Source organism: Aquarana catesbeiana, linkage group LG04, assembly GCF_042186555.1.
Source record: "Aquarana catesbeiana isolate 2022-GZ linkage group LG04, ASM4218655v1, whole genome shotgun sequence".
Classification (NCBI taxonomy): domain Eukaryota; kingdom Metazoa; phylum Chordata; class Amphibia; order Anura; family Ranidae; genus Aquarana; species Aquarana catesbeiana.
Genome location: NC_133327.1, coordinates 366,674,773 through 366,694,643, shown reverse-complemented (window position 1 = coordinate 366,694,643; position 19,871 = coordinate 366,674,773). Strand labels below are relative to the sequence as shown.

At 46.3% G+C, this 19,871-nt stretch overlaps 1 protein-coding gene across 2 annotated transcripts in view; it reads left to right on the top strand.

The window, feature by feature from the left end:
- Window positions 1–5,417: 5,417 nt before the first annotated feature.
- The window catches only part of SEC63 (SEC63 homolog, protein translocation regulator), a 115,561-nt gene continuing 101,107 nt past the window's right edge, over window positions 5,418–19,871 (top strand). The window contains exon 1 of one of the 2 annotated variants that reach the window (XR_012243902.1): window positions 5,418–5,671. Coding sequence is in view for 1 of the 2 variants with exons in the window: in XM_073627034.1 (XP_073483135.1) it covers window positions 5,548–5,671 (124 nt within the window). In the remaining variant the exon portion in view is untranslated. The remainder of the gene's footprint in view (window positions 5,672–19,871) is intronic. The other variant, XM_073627034.1, reaches the window with a different exon arrangement.

The following is a 19,871-nucleotide window of genomic DNA, read 5'->3' as shown; positions in this document are numbered from 1 at the left end:
TATGCAGAGAGGGGTTAATTGACTGGATGTTGAAAGTCTAAAAACAGCCTCTGGTGACACCAAGTATAAATATACCGGAAGTTCAAGGATCCCTTGAATCAATTGATCAGGTGGTGGGGTCACAATATGAAACCAGGAATATCAATCTAGAGACATAGCAGTTGGTTAATTCAGCAATAGGAGAAAAGCCACAACGTGGAATTCAAATTAGATGACGTATATGCATTCAGATGGATGAGCGTTGAAAAATGGCCGGCATCTGGAAATGACTATAAGGGAGCATGCGATGAGCATGTATCATCTCTGGTATATGAAGCTGCCACACATGAGTGTGCAGTGGATTGCTGTCTCCCAGGGGCATGCTGTGATATTGAAACTTTAAACATACAGCGATTGGCTTTTGGGCTATATATAGCCATCAGCAGTACTGGAATTCAAATCCAGGATTCACGGTGGGATACTCTTTGATGGCCCTCCTCTCTTTGATGGCCGTTCCCAAAATAAGGAATACTATTCACATGCCCCTGTTCATACATTCAGCGATACCTAACATATTTCTTTAACCTTTGAGTGAATTACCCACCGTATCGTGACTGTACATGATTGTGCATCCCAAACAAGATAGAGAAACATATTCTCTTATCTGTCTCGTCTGTGAACCTTGGCCGTGTCCTGAGGAAGCCTAGCAGCGAAACGCGTAGACATACAAGGGCTCACTGCACAATATTCATAGATGCATTTATGTTATAATCTTCATTCTTTTATATATTTGTAACCTTTAATACATTTATATTTTTATACTATTACTTCCTCTCCAGTGTTTCTCAGCCTAAAAAGTCCGCCCCCCTGGTAATACGTAGTACTACCAGTTTTTTTTGTCTCATTACAAATTGTTTCAATCTTATTTTTGAAGTGATTAGAGGAGGTAATGAAAGATGAAGTAGAGAGTTAAGGGTAGAATAAAGTTGACAGGGACTGCGTGAGAGGGTGTTAATGAGAGTGATAAAATAGGTCTGTTTGGCAGTGTGGAGGCTGGAATTGTATTTTTGGAGTGCAGATTTATATTCGTTGAAGTCTTCCTGGGACTTATGCCCTGTACACACGACCAGTTTTGCTGTCGGAATAAACTCCAAAGGTTTCTCCGACGGAATTCTGACGGAATTCCATTCAAGCGGTCTTGCCTACACACAGTCAAACCAAAGTCCGACTGTCAAGAACGCGGTGACGTACAACACTTACAACGGGACTAGAAAAAGGAAGTTCAATAGCCAGTAGCCAATAGCTTCCGTCTCGTACTTGCTTCAGAGCATGCATTGTTTTTGGTTCATCGGAACAGCATACAGACGAGCGGTTTTCCCGATAGGAATTGGTTCAGTCGGAAATATTTAGAACATGTTCTCTTTCTAGGTTCGTCAGAATTTTCTAAAAAGAAAAGTCCGATGAGGCATACACACGATTGGAATATACGATGAAAAGCTTCCGTCTGACTTTTTCCGTTGGACATTCCGCTCGTGTGTACGCGGCTAAGTCTTATGCCCCGTACACACGATCGGACTTTCCGACAACAAAGCCGTGGAATTATGTTAGCAGGTTGTTGGCTCCAGCTTGTCTTGCATACACACGGTCACACAAATGTTGGCCAACAATTACGTTTGTAGTGACGTACTAGACGTACTACGTGGTTTTTCAGGTCTTTTGCACCACCCTTTGGGCTCCTTCTGCTAATTTTGTGTTAGTTGAAGTTTGGTGAGTGTTGATTTGCGCTTTTCTTTTTGCATTTTTCATTTAGCGATATTATTATTATTATTATTCTTGATATCACTAGAAAAAAAAGCCTTTGAAAATTTTGTTTGCAATAACTCCATCAGTATCTCCACCAGCAAAGCAGCTTCATTATTATCCCATTAAAGAAGAAGAGAATTGTGCGCTGCATTTGGAGATTTCATAATTTGCCACGTCACGAATGTTAATTCTCCATTACTAACGCTAGTTTACAAGACCGGCTGCTTCTGCTTCTGAGCATGCATTGACTTTTGTGCGACAGACTTGTGTACACATGATTGGAAAGTCCGACAACAAAATTTTGTTGGCGGAAAATTTGAGAACCTGCTAGCAAACATTTGTTGGCGGAAAGTCCGCCAACAAATGTTCAATGGAGCATACACACGGTCGGACTTTCTGCCAACAAGCTCACATCCAACATTCCCCTCGGAAAGTCTGACCGTGTGTACGCGGCATTACACCACAGATGCTCAAGAGCGCGGCTACGTTTTTTGAGGCTTCTGGTATCGTCTGTTTGCCAAGGTTGTAGCGGTCAGAACAAACCTCACACCAAAGACAGGCTACAAGAGACAACAAGAGAGCAGGAGGGCAGTTTTGTAAAGATTAAGATCAGCTCATAATTTAGGTTTAGACAATAAGAGCGTAAAATAAACATCACAGCAATATGGACAGAGCTAAAAATTTTTAAGGCAGCATAGATTACCACGAAGAACAGTGATAGTAATGAATCAGTTTCAGTTAGAGGTGGATTTTGAAGACAGCATAGATTACCTGCGAGGGGATAGAGAAGTGTAAGACCCCTTTCACATTGGAGGCGTTTTTCAGGCGCTACAACGCTAAAAATAGCACCTGCATAGCGCCTGAAAAAAGCCTCAGCTGCAAACCCAGTGTGAAAGCCCGAGTGCTTTCAAACTGGGGCACTGCGCTGGCAGGGCATCGCAAAAAGTCCTGCCAGCAGCTTCTTTGCAGCGGTGGAGGAGCGGTGAATACCCCACTCCTCCACCGCTCCTGCCCATTTAAAACAATGGGGCAGCGCCGCTGCAGCGGCGTTTTGCAGGTGGATTTAACCCTTTTTCGGCCGCTAGCGGGGGTTAAAACCGCCCCACTAGCGACCGAATAGCGCTGCTAAAACTATGGTAAATCGGTGCTAAAAATAGCGCTGCTTTACCGCCGATGCCCAGGGCAGCTCAGTGTGAAAGGGGTCTTATTCGGGTGATGCGGAGCCAAACTGCAAAAAAAACCACTTTAAGACTGGGTTCACACTAGTGCGAACTGGATGCGTATTTCCTCGCATCCAATTCGCACAGCAGGAGATTGTGACCGGCTCTCTATGGAGTTTACATATCTCCGCAGCGGAGCCCTGTGCGTCTTTTGGTCCGTTTCAGGTCCAAATTTAGCCAAAATTCGGGCTGAAATTGGACCTGAAACAGTCAACTAGGACGCACTGGTTTGGCATGTTGGGTATCTATTTACTCGGTGCACACTCGTCTTTTATATTTTACCAAAAATGTGGGTAATTTATTGCATTTGTTTGCTCTAAAATTCACGTTTCTGTTAATATTGTATGACATCAAAAATTGCAACTACCACTATTTTATTCTCTAGGGTGTCTGCTTTTAGAAAATATATATTTATGGGTTTTGTGTAATCTGCAGGCCTAAAATTATTTTTTAAACATGTGTGCAAAAAAACGCAAAAACGGCTCTGGCAGCGAAAGGGTTAAAAGCAAAAGAAAATATTTTTTTTTGCATTTTGATTAAAAAAAAAAAGTTTTGGCCTGAGAACCGGAAGTGAAGTAAGAGGTCGCTCTGGTCCTCCAAGAGCATAGAGGCGAGTGGAGAACCGCTTCCGGACCGCCCGCTGTCATACGGCGGCTCTTGGAAGTGAAATATCGTTGTTATGGCAGCAGCTAGCTTATATACACTTCTTCAGCGGCGGTCCTCTTTCAGATAAAAGTGGTCTCATCGGCGGATTCGCCGCAAGATCACTTTTACCAGTGGCGGGAGAGGCCCCCCTGCTGTGCTCCGGAGCCCTCCGCTGCTTACCGGACCCGCTGGCAGCGGCATAGGTGATCGGGCCCTTCCCCCTGCTTGGCATGGAGCTGAGTGAGGGGAATGGCTCCATACCATTGCAGGGCGGAAGTGACGTCAAAACGTAACTTCCGCCCATAGCTCTTAAAGGGACTTTTTTTTTTTTTAAACATTTTTTTTTATTATGATTGCATTTTAGTGTAAATATGAGATCTGAGGTCTTTTTGACCCCAGATCTCATATTTAAAAGGACCTGTCATGCTTTTTTTCTATTACAAGGGATGTAATAGGAATAAAAGTCACACAATTTTTTTTTTAAAGAACTGTGTAGAAGTGTAAAAATAAAAAATAAAAAGTAAAATAAATAAGAAAATTTTTTTTTTAATGTGCCCCGTCCTGACAAGCTCGCACGCAGAAGCGAACGCTTACGTGAGTAGCGCCTGCATATGAAATCGGTGTTCAAACCACACATGTGAAGTATCACCGCGATCGACAGAGTGAGAGCAATAATTCTAGCCCTAGACCTCCTCTGTAAGGCCCCTTTCACACAATCGGACCGTTCAGGTCCGCCTGTCAGTTTTGACGGCGGACCTGAACGGGCGCTCCATGTTAGCCTATGGAGCGACGGATGTCAGCGGAGACATGTCCGCTGACATCCGACCCCGTCCGATCCGCTAAAAGCAGACAGATGGCCCTACGTCCAGGTCCGTCGCTGTTGGATCGGGTGAGGTCTGTCCGTTTTCATCCGATCTCTCCATAAGCGGCAGCGGCTCCTGACAAGCCCCTCCCCGCTCAGTGAGCAGAGAGGGACCTGTCATCCGCCGGCTCAGTGGAGATCAACGGAGAGGTCTCCCGCTGAGCCGGTGGACCGAGGTGGACTCCGTGGAAACAGAGTCCGCCTCGTGTGAATGAGGTCTTACTCAAAACATGCAACCTGCAGAACTTTACTGTTGTCTTATTTTTTTAATTTAAAAAAGTGCACTTGCAAGACCGCTGCGCAAATACGGTGTGACAGAAAGTATTGCAACGACCGCCAATTTATTCTCTTAGGGTGTTAGAACCCCCAAACATTATATATATCATTTTTTTCTAAGTAATTTTCTAGCAAAAAAAAACAGATTTTAACTTGTAAATAACAAGTTTGAAAAATAGGCCGGTCCTTAAGTGGTTAAGCTCTGCTTTAAAAATAATACTTGAAATAGATTGATTTTAACTAGAGTCTGGTGTCACTTTAAGAGCTGATTGTATTTCTGGCAGATCAATATGTCTTTTTCTGTGCTAGGAGCAATAAAAAAGAGAAAATATAAGACAGTAAATCTGCATGTATGTTTTTGTTTTTCCCTTGCTTGGCATACGCTTTGCTCTGTCCGATCCATAAAAAAAAAAAAAAAAAAAAAAAAAAAAGATGGCTAGGCTCTAAAGATGATCGCAGTCCACTGATTATCATCCTGCCATGACAACGACAAGTACATGCCTCTTTTTAAGTAAAGTTTATTTAATTCTCCCTCACGTCACGTTGTGTCATTTGTTGATAAAGTTTTTTTGAGCAAAATAACACGTCTCCAATACGCTTTGTCGCGAGGCTTCAATGCTGGAACGTAAAGTGGGGGCGTGACACAGAGGAGGTGGTGGGCGGGGCCTTCGCCGGGTGACGGCCATCGGTGTGTTGGTGGTGTGGTGTTGTGAGGGTCCGGGTTCCCGGTGATTCTCCCGGCGAGGAGAAGTAGAGGCGGCCATGGCCGGACAGCAGTTCCAGTATGACGATAGTGGCAACACGTTCCTCTACTTCCTGACATCCTTCGTGGGGTTGATTGTCATCCCGGCTACATATTACCTGTGGCCCCGGGACCAGAACTCGGGTGAGTGCTGGGGGGATGGAAGGGGCCCTGTACATAATAGATGGCTCTGAGCATGATGCGGACATGACTGGGGCTTTACATATGGGACATATTGTCGGCTGTGACTGAGAGAATGGATATCATTTGTGGTGATTCAATGCATTTCCTGTCAGTAATACCCGGAGATAAGTACTCGTGTGTTTCCCCAGTATCCACCTCGCACATCAGCTTGCTATAGATTGTAGGTAGCAGTGTTTCCTACATCTCAGATCAGTGTGTCACAGATTGTGTCCCACAAAGCAGGTTGGAGTTCATTGGCATACTGTGGGTAGATCATTGGCATGTCATCACAGCTGGTCGGTGTAGCCGCCCCTTCCTGCCCGGATACACGGCGGGTCGGTGTAGCTGCCTCTTCCTCCTGGATACACCGTCGGTCTGTAGTAGTTGCCCCTTCCTCCCCGGATACACGGCGGGGTCGGCGTAGCCGCCCCTTCCTCCCCGGATACACGGCGGGGTCGGCGTAGCCGCCCCTTCCTCCCCGGATACACGGCGGGGTCGGCGTAGCCGCCCCTTCCTCCCCGGATACACGGCGGGGTCGGCGTAGCCGCCCCTTCCTCCCCGGATACACGGCGGGGCCGGCGTAGCCGCCCCGGATACACGGCGGGGCCGGCGTAGCCGCCCCGGATACACGGCGGGGCCGGCGTAGCCGCCCCGGATACACGGCGGGGCCGGCGTAGCCGCCCCGGATACACGGCGGGGTCGGCGTAGCCGCCCCTTCCTCCCCGGATACACGGCGGGGTCGGCGTAGCCGCCCCTTCCTCCCCGGATACACGGCGGGGTCGGCGTAGCCGCCCCTTCCTCCCCGGATACACATTCCTGCTCATTCCTCCCCGGATACACCGCCGGTCTGTAGTAGCTGCCTGTGACGCATCACCTGGCACCTTGCCTGGGTGCTTCCGCCAAGATACAGTTTCCTCCACTCTGTAACCAGGTATTATAGCTGAGAATTTCACCCTAGTTTAGGTGCAAACTGGAACTGACTTTATTGTAAATTCACATAGAATATATACCACACAAAATCGAGTAAGAGCTTGATCACATTATTCTACCTAAACAATGCAAACTGTAGGCAGGAATCTAATCATCAGTACATCTAATGAACAGCTAACATAAGCTAATTAACAACTAGTTACCTAGACAAGCCTAGGTGACTCGGGTCAGTTCCCACCTAGACAGTTCAGCACCAGTTCCCCAGAAAGTAGACCCAGGGCTGTCCAAATCTCATTAACCAGCTTTCACTTGTGCAATCTAGACAAGTCGTCATAAGACAAAACTCATACAAGATTCCAGCAGTCCGACAAAGTGGAATTAATTTATCTTTGTAGATTTCTTGAGGGAGATTGTTGAGAAATATTTCTGTCCTGAGTGGAGGAGCTTCTCCAACCCAGTCTGCAGGAGGGCCACCATATTTCCCCTGACCATTAACCTGTACAAGATTAATATTACACCTTTTCCATCCACTTCAGATAATTAATCCAAGCCTCGCTCTCAGCGTTCCTCATGATGTTGTCCATCATTAGAGAATGATCTGTGCTCTCCATGGGACCTCAGCTCTTTTCCATGCTCTGACCGGGAGAAGCAGACAAAATCCCCACTCTCCTCCATGGGCCATAATCAGTGGGTAGAAGGCTAGCCCCTAGTCCCTCTCCCAAATGCCCCTGTCCTGTTTGGGTTTGTCACACTGCCCCTTCCCCCTGCATTAACCACTGGATGATATTGCTGCACCTTTCCCTGGATACACAAATAGTCAGTTTACTGCTTCTCTACAATGTTATTTGGTGTAGCTGCCTTCCCCATATATATTGCTGGTTGATGTAGTTGCCCTCTTCCCCCGGATACACCTCCTGGCGGGTGAAGCTGTCCCTTCCCCCAGATACACTGCTGGCGGGTGTAGCTGTCCCTTCGCATGCAAAGAATTGCATGCGATTTGAACAGGAATGTGCTGCGATTCCTTTCCAAATCCCATGAGGTTTCCCGCACCGCTCCTGTGTGAACCCATGCCTGTCAGTGATTTTAAGTTCACACAGGAGCTGTGTGGGAAACCTCCCTGTATGACCTCCTGTAGGGATGCATCGATACTGAGTATTTCTCACCTCGTCTTTCAGGACAGCACCTGGAGAGAGAGCGCAGCTCCACCCACTTTTCCAGGAAACACTGCAGTCAGTTTTCTTTATAGACCGGACACTTCCACCATGGCCTTAGCTGTAGTGTTTCCTCCGACCATGGTGGAAGCGCTGCAGGGAACCAAGGGTGTGCTACGCTCTTGCCAGGTGGAGGCAGTATGGGGCATACCTGTGTATTTTGTCTTTTCTTCTTCAGGCCAGCCCAGCATATCCCCTTATGTGAGGGGGATTCTTGGTGTCTGCTCCCCTTCATACCCGGCAAGGGTTCAGGCTGCAGGAGGTCCCGCCCTCATCAGACTGGCAGCTCTAGGCTGGAAGGAGAAGGCACGCTTCACAGAGGTGAGAGCGGCATCTCCTCTGTTTGTTTTTAACCTCCATGCTTTTTCTGGGTCCCGGGTGGCGAGCGCGTCACTCTGGCCAGGGGCGGGGGTTCCGCTGACGCGACGCGGCTTCCGGTTCCAGCAGCTGGAACGCAGGGAATACGCTTAGGGAATCATGGCCTAAAGCGTTATGCAAGACCTGTATAGCAGATCTAGTTAGGGAGGAAACTTCCCTAGCTACACCTGCTACCCAGCCAGGAGAACTATTAAACTCCTTTAGAAAAGAACTAGCGGACACGTTTGAGTCGTTCTGTTCTTTTTTGGATAAACATCCGGCGGCACAGCCAAACAGTAGTGGCAATTTGCCATCCTGTTCTCGTCCACGTATTCCTGTACCCAGAGGGAACAGTGATTCAGAGGACGAAGAGAGAAGTGTTTCCCCAGGTTCTGAGGAAGAGGAGGACGAAGAAAAAGAAGTTTCTTCTTCTCGCTATAGATTGTCTTTAGATGAAGTGGATGATCTGTTAAAAACTATACATACAACTTTAAACATCAAAGAAGACAAGGCTCAGCTGTCCCTGCACAATAAAATGTTCCAGGGTATGGGGGAAGTAAAGCATCAGGTATTCCTAGTACATAAGTTTATATCCGAAATGGTGAAAAGAGATTGGAAGGATCCAGAGAGGGCCCCTTTTTTCTCTAAATCTCTCAAACGAAGATTCCCTTTCGAGGACGATGGTGATCAGGTCTGGAATAAAAAGCCAAAGCTTGATGCAGCCTTCTCACAGGTGTCATGGAACACAGACTTGGCCTTCGAGGACATAGGCGTCATGAAAGACTCCATGGACAAGAGAGCAGACTCCCTATTAAAAAAGGCATGGGATTCAACTCTAGCCAATTTAATACCAGCTATGGCATCAACTGTGGTGGCTAGGAACCTGGAAAGTGCTCGAGCAATTAAAAACGCACATTGAAGCAGGAACTTCTCGCAAGGGCCTGTTAGACACTCTGCCTGTACTACAGAAAGCCGTAGGGTACGTGGCAGATGCCTCTGCCGAATCTATTAAAATGTCGGCAAGATCCGCGGCCTTGGTGAACTGAGCTCGCGGAGCTTTGTGGGTTAAGACATGGTCAGGGGATACCGCTTCAAAGGCAAAATTATGTGGGTTACCTTTCAAGGGGAACTTGATCTGGAAGCCGTACTTGATAGAACGGCTGATCAGAAAAAAGCCTTCCCAATAAAAAAGAAGGTAGTTCCACAGGCCAAAAAGAATTTTCGTTCTTTTCGACAAACCGAAGAGAATAAAGAGACAGGGTATAAAAGACCGTGGAGGTTCCGAAAGATGAAGGGGGACGTCAGGGGTACTATTCCGACTTCCTGGCCAAACCGCAAAGAGCCAATGACAGTGCTCCGACTGGGAGGAAGGTTGCAAGCCTTTTTTCCACAGTGGAGGACAGCGACCTCCAGTCCATTCATCCTCAAAATAATAGCAGTGGGCTACAGCCTGGAGTTCTCTCAATCCCCTCCGAACCGCTTTTATGTAACCCAGGCTCCCCGGGACCTAGAAAAATCTCTAGGGATGTCAGCTCTACTTCAGGAACTCATCCAAAAGAGGGAGATTATAACTGTTGCCCCTGAAGAGGAAGGGAAAGGGTGCTATTCGCACATATTCCTGGTAAGGAAACCATCAGGGAAATTCTGTTTAATCTTTAACCTGAAAGTAAAGAAGTTCAGAATGGACACAATCTTTTCAGTAACAAATCTTCTGACCCCAGGCTGTTTTTTGGCATCAATAGATCTGAGAGATGTGTACCTGCGCGTGCCTATAGCTCCAACATCGCAGAAGTACCTAAGATTAGCGGTCAAGATGGGAGAGTCAATGTCACATTTACAGTTCAGAGCCCTCCCTTTTGGCCTGTCGTCCTCACCAAGGATATTTACAAAAATTATAGCAGAGGCCCTAGCACCCCTCAGACTAAAGGGGATATCAATAGTCCCATACCTGGACAATCTCTTGCTATTTGCCAGAACAAGGGATCTATTGGAGAAAGATCTAGAAGAGACGAGAACACACTTGGAGAGTCTTGCAAAGAAAGATCAAATATGATTCCGTCTCAGGCAATAAAGTTTCTGGGTTATACTATTAGTTGCATTCAGGAAAGAATTTTTCTCCCAGAGGACAAGATAGAAAAAGTTCAGAAGGAAGTAAAAGGGACTCAAACAAATCTGCCAATTTCAATCAGGGCAGCCATGTCTGTTCTAGGCCTCCTAACGTCCTCAATACCAGCAGCGCAATGGGCACGTCTCCACCATGCAAGAGATCTCCAGCAGACAATTCTCAGGAATTGGTCCTATGGAGAACCGCTGGAGAAATTGATCAGGATCCCCCTTCAAGTTCAGAGAAAACTTTGATGGTGGAGGAGTCAGTCAAATTTGGACAGAGGTCTGCTTTGGACTTTTCCCATAGAGCAGAGACTGACAACAGACGCAAGCTTCTGGGGTTGGGGTGCCCATCTGAATGGACAGATGGCCCAAGGAGCATGGACAATCAGAGAGGCCAGGAGATCCTCCAATTGGAGGGAGTTGAGGGCCATTCTCCTGGGAATAGGCTTTCAGGGACCAAGTTCTGGGTCACCACATTCAAGTGCTGTCAGACAATGCCACAGCAGTGGCCTATATAACAAGATAGGGAGGCACGAGGAGCAGGGTGTTCCTTTCCTCAGCCCTACAAATTATGTCAGGAGCGGAATCCAGAAAAAGCATCCCTGACGGCGGTACACCTAAAAGGAGATCTGAATCAGATTTCCTAAGCAGGGAAAGGGTACTGGAATCAGAGTGGAGTCTGAATACAGATGTATTCCAGAGAATAACAGGAAGATGGGGAACTCCCCAAATAGACCTGTTTGCATCCCACTCCAATACAAAGGTAGAGACTTACTTCTCCCTGAACAGAAGAGATCAAGGACTAGACACGCTAGCGCAACCATGGACCTTTCACTTGTGCTACGCCTTTCCCCCCTTCCAAATGATTCCATTAGTACTAAAAAAGCTACAGAGGGAGTCTACAGCGATGATCTTAGTAGCCCTGTTCTGGCCCAAAAGGGCATGGTTTTCAACCATACAGAAGATGTTGGTGGAACCCCACTGGTTTCTTCCTTTACAGAGAGATCTTCTAACCCAGGGGCCCCTTCAACACCCCAATATCGAGCACCTCAGACTAGCTGCTTGGTTACTGAGGAGCAGATCCTAAAAACTAAGGGCTTGTCTAATAAACTAGTTTCAACACTACTAGACAGCCGAAAGAAGGTCACCAGAGCGATTTACTTTAAGACATTGAAATGTTTTAATTCCTGGTACTCAAGCAAAGTGTTTTCACCAAAGGAAGTTGTTTCTGTGTTAGAATTCCTACACGAAGGAATGAAAAAAGGGTTGGCAACTAGCACCCTAAAGGTGCAAGTGGCCGCTCTTTCGGTGTTGTTGGAGAGACCATTATCCCAGGATCGCTTATTATTAGATTTTATTTATTTATTTATTTTTAAGGCACTGACCAGAGCTAGGCCAGTACCTTTTAAGTTTTTCCCAAAATGGGACTTCTCTCTGGTATTACAGGGTCTGACTAAAAGGCCTTTCGAACCTCTAGAGGAAGCGACAATCAAATTTTGGTCGCTTAAATTAGCACTTTTAGTGGCAGTCACTTTAGCCAGGAGGGTAAGTGAATTGCAAGCTTTGTCCATTATTGAACCTTTCAGTTCTATATTTCTGGACCGGGTAGTGCTGAGAACTGACTTAAGGTTTCAACGGTATTCTACAGGTCACAGGAGATGGTTCTCTCGACCTTCTGCTCTTTACCATCCGGCACGAGGGAAAGATATTTTCACAGCCTAGATGTAAGGAGATGTATACTACATTATCTGAAGATCACAAGTGAATTCAGAAAATCAAATTCACTGTTTATACTATTCTCTGGCCCACGTAAAGGATATGGTGCTTCCAAAAACACCATAGGTAGGTGGCTACGAATGGCCATCAATGAAGCCTATATAGCTTCAGGGGTAGATCCTCCCGCAGGAGTGGGGGCCCATTCAACCAGGGCAGTAGCGGCATCCTGGGCGGAACGGGAAGGGGCTTCTCCAGGACGGATCTGCAGGGCGGCTACGTGGACAAGCTTCTCCAATTTTACTCGCTATTACAGGTTGGATTTGCTTTCTGCATTGGAGCAGTCCTTTGGCAGAAAAGTCCTACAGGCGGTGGTCCCACCCTAGAGTAAGTACTCTTTTATCTCCAGGTGCTGTCCTGAAAGACGAGGTGAGAAAACCTTAGACTTACCGGTAACAGTATTTCTACGAGTCTTTCAGGACAGCACTGATGACCCACCCTAATGTTATAAAATGTGGTGTTATTGCTATGTTCTGATTATCTAATTTCAGCATGGCTGGAGGTACTCTAAAACAACTGAAGCCATGGTGGAAGTGTCCGCTCTATAAAGAAAACTGACTGCAGTGTTTCCTGGGAAAGTGGGCGGAGCTGTTCTCTTTCCCCAGGTGCTGTCCTGAAAGACTTGTAGAAATACCGTTACCAGTAAGTCTAACTAAGGTTTTTCACGAGTAGTCGTACTAGTGAAAATGCTCCCAATACGAAGTATAAACACTGATCTCTCTCTCTCTTTCCTCCCCTAGTCAGTCCCACCCCCCCCCCCCCACCCCCTACAGTTAAAACACACCCAGGGAACACAGTAAACCCCTTGATCGCCCCCTAGTGTTAACCCCTTCTCTGGCAGTGTAATTTATACAGTAATAAATGTCTATTTTTAGCTCTGATCGCTGTATAAATGTCAGTGGTCCCAAAATAGTGTCAAAAGTGTCCGCAGATCACCGCCATTACTAGTAAATACAAAAAAAAAAAATGCCATAAATCTATCCCCTGTTTTGTAGACACTATAACTTTTGCGCAAACCAATCAATATTGCGTTTTTTTTTTTTTTGTATTTTTTTTACCAAAAATATGTAGAATACATATCGGCCTAAACTGAGGAAAAAATTTGTTTTTTTTTTTTTTAAAAACGGGGATATTTATTATAGAAAAAACTACAAAATATTGTGTTTTTTTGCAAAATTGTTGCTCTTTCTTTGTTTATAGTGCAAAAAATAAAAACCGCAAAGGTGATCAAATACCACCAAAAGAAAGCTCTATTTGTGGGGGAAAAAAGGACATAAATTTCGTTTGGGTACAATTTTGCACGACTGCGCAATTGTCAGAGGTAGTGCCGTATCGCAAAAAGTGGCCTTCCGGGGCTGAAGTGGTTAAAACAACTTGCAAAGTAAATATGTAGTCAAATCCATATCTACAGTGTCCCATTCCACCGATGATGGCAAACCACGACCGCTGAAGGGGCTCATAGGGCTGGAGGAAATGTCTATTGGTCAGCCCCCAAGCTGACATCACTTCCGCCCTATACCCACAGGAGTCCTAGAACTTCTCCAGCTCTGTGAGCACCTCCAGCGGCCATGGTTTGCTATCATCAGCGGGACGAGGCCACTGCAGATATGAACTTGACCAGATATTTACTTTGTGAGTTGTTATAACATTTTAATTGCCTATTGCTGCACTACATGGTGCTTCACTTTCTTTACGGAGTTCATGCACACACGAGCAGTTGTGGAAATCGCATATGATTCAGAATCGCACTGCATTCCTGTTCAAATCGCATGTGATTCTTTGCAGTGCGATTTGCACCTATTTTACCGAAAGAATCGGTACTCGTACTTGCAGATAAACGGTACGAGCCATCCACTGGACCCTCTCCCTATCCCCCCTGTCCCACTGTACCAGATTGCCGCGATCCCCGGCTGTCAGACGTTGAGAAACTGCTTACCCATTCCAGGGATTTGAAATCTGTGGCTTTCTCTCCTCTCCTCCTTGCAGCGTGGACTACAGAGATTCTAATTGGTCAGCACTGTTACATGGACGGCGTTTACCAATCAGAAGTCATCTAGCCCGGCAAGCTGGTACAGCGGGACCAGTGGATGACTTGAGCTGCTGGAGATGTGGGGAACAAAGCCATGGGAGAGGCAGGAGGAGTCCAAGCTGCAGCCGCAGATGTCCACAGTTGGATCGGGAGCCAGAGCTGGTGGAGCCCGTCATGCAGGGAGTTTTCTCACACTGCTTCTGTGTGAATTTAGGTTTAAAATCACTATGTCAAGCCTGGGTTTACACAGGAGTGGTGGGGGAAACCGCATGCTATTTGGACAGGAATTGCACCACATTCCTGTTTAAATCGCATGCAATTCTTTGCAGTGTGATTTGTGCCTATTCACTTTGTATGGACTTAAATCGCACCATAAAGTATCGGTTTCGGGAGCATTTTCGCGAGTGCTAATACTTGGTATCGACACCGATATGGGTAATGGTGCATCCCTATTGATCACCCATATATTAAATGATTCTGTGAAGTATTGCTGGAATTTTAATGCATTTGTCTTTGGATTCATACATCACAGGACACAGAAGACTTGATATTCATGACTAGAGTTATGCTGCCACCTTCAGGTGAATGGACACTGGCCAAAAAAAAGGCAGGATTCCCCACCCAGGCATAACCCTTCTCTTAGTTTTTAGCAAGTGTCTTAAAGGTGATGGAAGTGCCTACATATGTCTCTGACACCAGAGAGGCATTTTTACTGGTTCCTGGGCGCACAGTACATGTGCGTTCTGAGCTTTTGTTTATGCATTGGTCGTACACCACTGTAAGCTGTTAATGCAACTCAACACCAGGTACAAAAAGTAGTGTGACACTTGTCTACTGGGAGTGACTTGCATGGGCCAACACTCCTCTCAGCTGGGTGGTCATTTCCCTCCAGGGGTTCAGGGGTCTTTTTCAATTTCTAGCAAACAGTGGCCCCATGCTGAAAAAGAGAGGTGGAGGACAGACTATGGGGTGAGCACCGAAATCCATATATCAAGTAGCGACGAACCCCTGCAAATTTTGCTCTGCATTAGCTCCCCAGTGGGTTAGAATAACCCTTAATCTGTGCCCTTATCTGGTATTCTACAGTTTCAGCTGCACAATTGTCACTTCCTTTGTGTCAAGGGAGAAATGCTCTGCAGCTTTATCTGGGCTGCATAATCTGCTCCCAGGGGTTCTTACTGCTTTTAAATGCCTGGGCTGCAAGTGTGGGTGCTCTCCTTCTCCCCTTTTGTGGGAAAATGAGGCGTCAGAGGAAAATCCTTGTGATAAGGAGTAGAAAGTTGTTTGAGATTAAGGAATCCTCTGTGAACAAGTTAACCTAGGAGGAATTTGAGGTTCCAGGGCTCTCTATCACAGAAGATCATAGTGGGCTTCCTGGCAGATGTGGTGCATAGTACTTATCTGATGTTACTGTTGCTGGAACCCTTTTCTCATAAAGTCAATAGTTTTGGGTTGTGGCAGCTGCCAACAAAGTCCCTTCCTTCTGCTTTCTAGTGCACTCACGAGAAGTGATGTATGCTAATTGGACTCGCCCAAAGAAGTGTTTTCACCACCAAAGCATTTTGCTCACCAGTACTCCACAGAGAAAAAAAAATCTACAAGGTGTGAGGTTCTCCCACCGCTGACTAGGCTAAAGTGGAATTCCAGCCAAACACTTAAAGTGTTTGTAACCCTAAAAAAAAAAAAAAAAAAAAAAAAAATAGATCCTGTTCCTTTAAAGCTTGTGCTGTGTAATTTGGCCCCCTGTAACACCTGAAATACCTGGCTGACTCTGCCTGGTTCTGCTCTCCCCTCTGTAAACTGACCACAGTTTATCATGCTGAGCCCTGACACCATGGTCAGTTTACGTGCCTCCATCATCCGCAGCTCTCCTCTGTCCTCTCTCTGCCCGTCAGCTCCCCGATCCTCACCTCCTGATGATAGAATAGTGTAAACAGTGTAAAGTCTCCCCAATTCCTTCTGTTAGATACTGCTATGTTTCCCAGTGTGTGTGATTTTACTTATTTATTTTTAAAAAGCCACTGTGTACCTTATTCCATAGCGCTGTTTGCTGCTCAAGTGACCACCCGGCTCGCTCCTCTTCTGGTTCTGGCTGACGTCAGCGGGAGTTCTCGGCCCCTCCTACTATAGCAGTGAGTAGGAGAGAGCCAGGCGGTCACGTGATCGGCGCTATGGAATAAGGTACCTGGCAGCTTTTAAAAAAAATTAAAAAAAATCACACAGACTGGGGAACATAGCATTATCTAACAGAGGGGATTGGAGAGACTTTACAAGTGTCTTTACAGCCACTTTAACTATATTTAAAAATTTTTTTACTCCTCCCTCCTGCTACCTTTTGCTGCCTAACCTGTGTAAAAAAGATGTGGATACTAAGTCTGCTCTGGCCTGGTCATGTGATCCTGCAGTGCTAGGCAGCGGCTGTTGGGTAGAACAAGGAGCGCTTGACAACGGTTAGGAATTCAGATGGGGGTTTGCCAAGCCCTTAGTGTCTGCACGAAACCTATGCTCTATCACAGAGAATCAGACTCTGAGGATTTGCTGTTTGCCTGCTCCTGGAAGATTTTTCGAGAGCCTTGTGTTTCTCAATAGATCCTTTGAACGATTCCATATGCCGCTTTTGAGGGCGGGGACTATGTCTGTCCACATGAGGAGGATCCTATGGCTAAGTGTGGGCGGTGAAAGATTGCTACTCCCAGTTTGAGGCATTGCTTTTTGGCCTTTACATGGCCTCCAGAGTGTTTTATAACGACATATTGGGGTTGATTTACTAAAACTGGAGAGTGCAAAATCTGGTGCAGCTGTGCATGGTAGCCAATCAGCTTCTAAATTCAACTTGTTCAATTAAGCTTTGACAATAAAACCTGGAAGCTAATTGGTTTCTATGCAGAGTTGCACCAGATTTTGCACTCTCCAGTTTTAGTGAATCAACCCCATTGGTTCTGGGGTTAAGGACCTGGGTATCCCCTGGATGACAGGCTTCTCAGGGAACTCAGAAGCCAATGTCAAATGACCAGCAGACACTAGTGCTTTGGAAAATGTCAAGTGAACTTTCTTAGCAGACCCTCGCTGAATTGGGGATAATGGGCCTTACACAGAGATTTTTCTACTACTGGGGGATGCCAGATGTGAATCTCTTGGTGTCCAGGTTCAACAACAGACTGAAAAGGTTTGTGTCCTGAATCGGGGATCCTTGGGCATTTTAAATGGATGCCCTGCTGACTCCTTGGGATCAGTTTTCCCTTTTATCTATGCACTCTCTTCTTCATCCTGCTTTAGGATTGCATATTTTGACAGAATGGCTGTTGAAGCCCAAGTCCTAAGGAATAGGGGTGTTTTTGTTCTGTAATTTCTACCCTCGCCAAGTCAGCCTGCCAGAAGGTGTAGCATTGCATATGGAAAGCTTTTATTGCCTGATGTGAAGCTTGTATGTTGCATCCTGACAGTATGTCCTGGTGTCCATCTTGACTTTTCTCCAGTCTAATGTTGACATCATAGGTGTGCGCTGCATATTGCATTAGACTGTGCACCCCAAAGCTCAAACAGGAATGTGTGTCTGTGTCTATATAGGTCCCTGGCACATTGATCTCCCTGCCAGCACAGTGAAAGTGCATAAGCACTTCTCTTATGGCAGAGAGATTTTTTCCATCTCCCTGCTGCTACACAGAGTGAAAATGCTAATGCGCACTAGGGGATTAGTGTGTGCCTAGGCACACTCTGTGCGCACGCCTATGGTGAAGATGTACATGAATAAAAAAGCAGTGTAGCACAACCAAAATCTGCCATATACTAAAAACTATACTTCAAAAAATGTGAAAATTCCAATAAACTCAAATTATACAGTGTATAACAATTTTGTTCACATTCCAAAATTGTGTAAAATCAAACTTTAACCACTTCCTGCCCGCCCTATAGCGGATTGACGTCCGGGAAGTGGTTCTGTTATCCTGACTGGACGTCATATGACGTCCAGCAGGATAACATGCCGCAGCGCGCCCCCGGGGGCACGCATCGCGGCGATCGGTGGAGCGGTGTGTCAGTCTGACACACCGCTACACTGATCTTGGTAAAAAGCCTCCGGCGGAGGCTCTTTACCACGTGATCAGCCGTGTCCAATCACGGCTGATCACGCTGTCAATAGGAAGAGCCGTTGATCGGCTCTTCCTCACTCGCGTCTGACAGACGCAAGTAGAGGAGAGCCGATCGGCGGCTCTCCTGGCAGGGGGGGTCTGCGCTGATTGTTTATCAGCGCAGCCCCCCCGCAGATCACCACACTGGACCACCAGGGATCGCCACTAGGACCACCAGGGAAGGGGCAACATGTGGATGGCCAGGTATGTACCCCATGGCCATCCACATGTGCCCAATCAGTGCCCACAAATGGGTACTGATTGGCACAATTATGTTGCAGTGATGCCCAGCAATGCCACCCTTAGGGGCATCACTGCAAATAAGCAATGCCATCAGTGCCACCCATCAGTGTCCATTCATGCCACCTGTCAGTGCCCATCAGTGCCCATCTATCTGTGCCCATCCGTGCCCATCTGTGCCAACTATCAGTGCCACCCATAAGTAACCATCAATGCCACCTACGAGTGCCCATCCGTGCCACCTATGAGTGCCCATCAGTGCCGCATACCAGTGCCACCTATCAGTGCCGCCTATCAGTGCCCGTCAGTGCCACCTCATCGGTGCCACCTCATCTGTGCCCATCAGTGCCGCCGTATCAGTGCCCGTCAGTGCAGCCATATCAGTGCCCGTCATTGAAGAAGAAAACGTATTTATTTACAAAAAGTTTTAACAGAAACAAAGAAAAACGTGTTTTTTTTCAAAATTTTCGGTCTTTTTTTATTTGTTGCGCAAAAAATAAAAACCGCAGAGGTGATCAAATACCACCAAAAGAAAGCTCTATTTGTGGGAACAAAATGATAAAAAATTTGTTTGGGTACAGTGTAGCATGACCGCGCAATTGTCATTCAAATTGCGACAGCGCTGAAAGCTGAAAATTGGTCTGGGCGGGAAGGTGTCTAAGTGCCTGGTATTGAAGTGGTTAAAGTCCAATAAATACTGCAATCGCCACTGTGATCCAATTAAAATTGCTCCGTATCGCCACCACCATATAAGTTGGTTACTCACCTCATGGCCATAACCCCTGCATTACCAGAAATGTCAAATCAAGCTGTATTCCCCTCAGGGATATTGGTTCTGACAGACGCTTGGCAAGTCCTTACTCCTTTCTCCTCGCAATGGGATACACAGGTCCTCAGACACCCAGGAACACCAGATGTATATGGGAAGGAAAGGGAGGCACACAAGATCTAATGCTCTCCGTTTTTAATATATAAAAGATGAGTATTACACTTACAGAACGAAGCACTGCCACTAGTGCTTCCTTTCAATAATTTTATTGATTTATTATAACATTATTACGCAAGTAATAAAGGTATAACATCATAAAACATATATATGAAGCCTTACAGTATATAATGCAATTATTATTTTACCTACCCACTCCCTCCCTCCCAACCCTCACCCTCCCCTCTTCACCCACACCACCTAGTCATTGGTTATGCATGCATAAAATTAATTGCAGAACCGCAGAAGGAAATAGAAAACAACACTCAAAAGGGATAAATACAAGGGCGAAGAGCATCCAAGATCACCCAGCAAGGGGGGCTGGCAGCAGCAAAAGGTGAACAAAAGAAAAAAGCTCTATCCACTCGCAACCCTCCCCCTATAGGGGACACCCCATCTC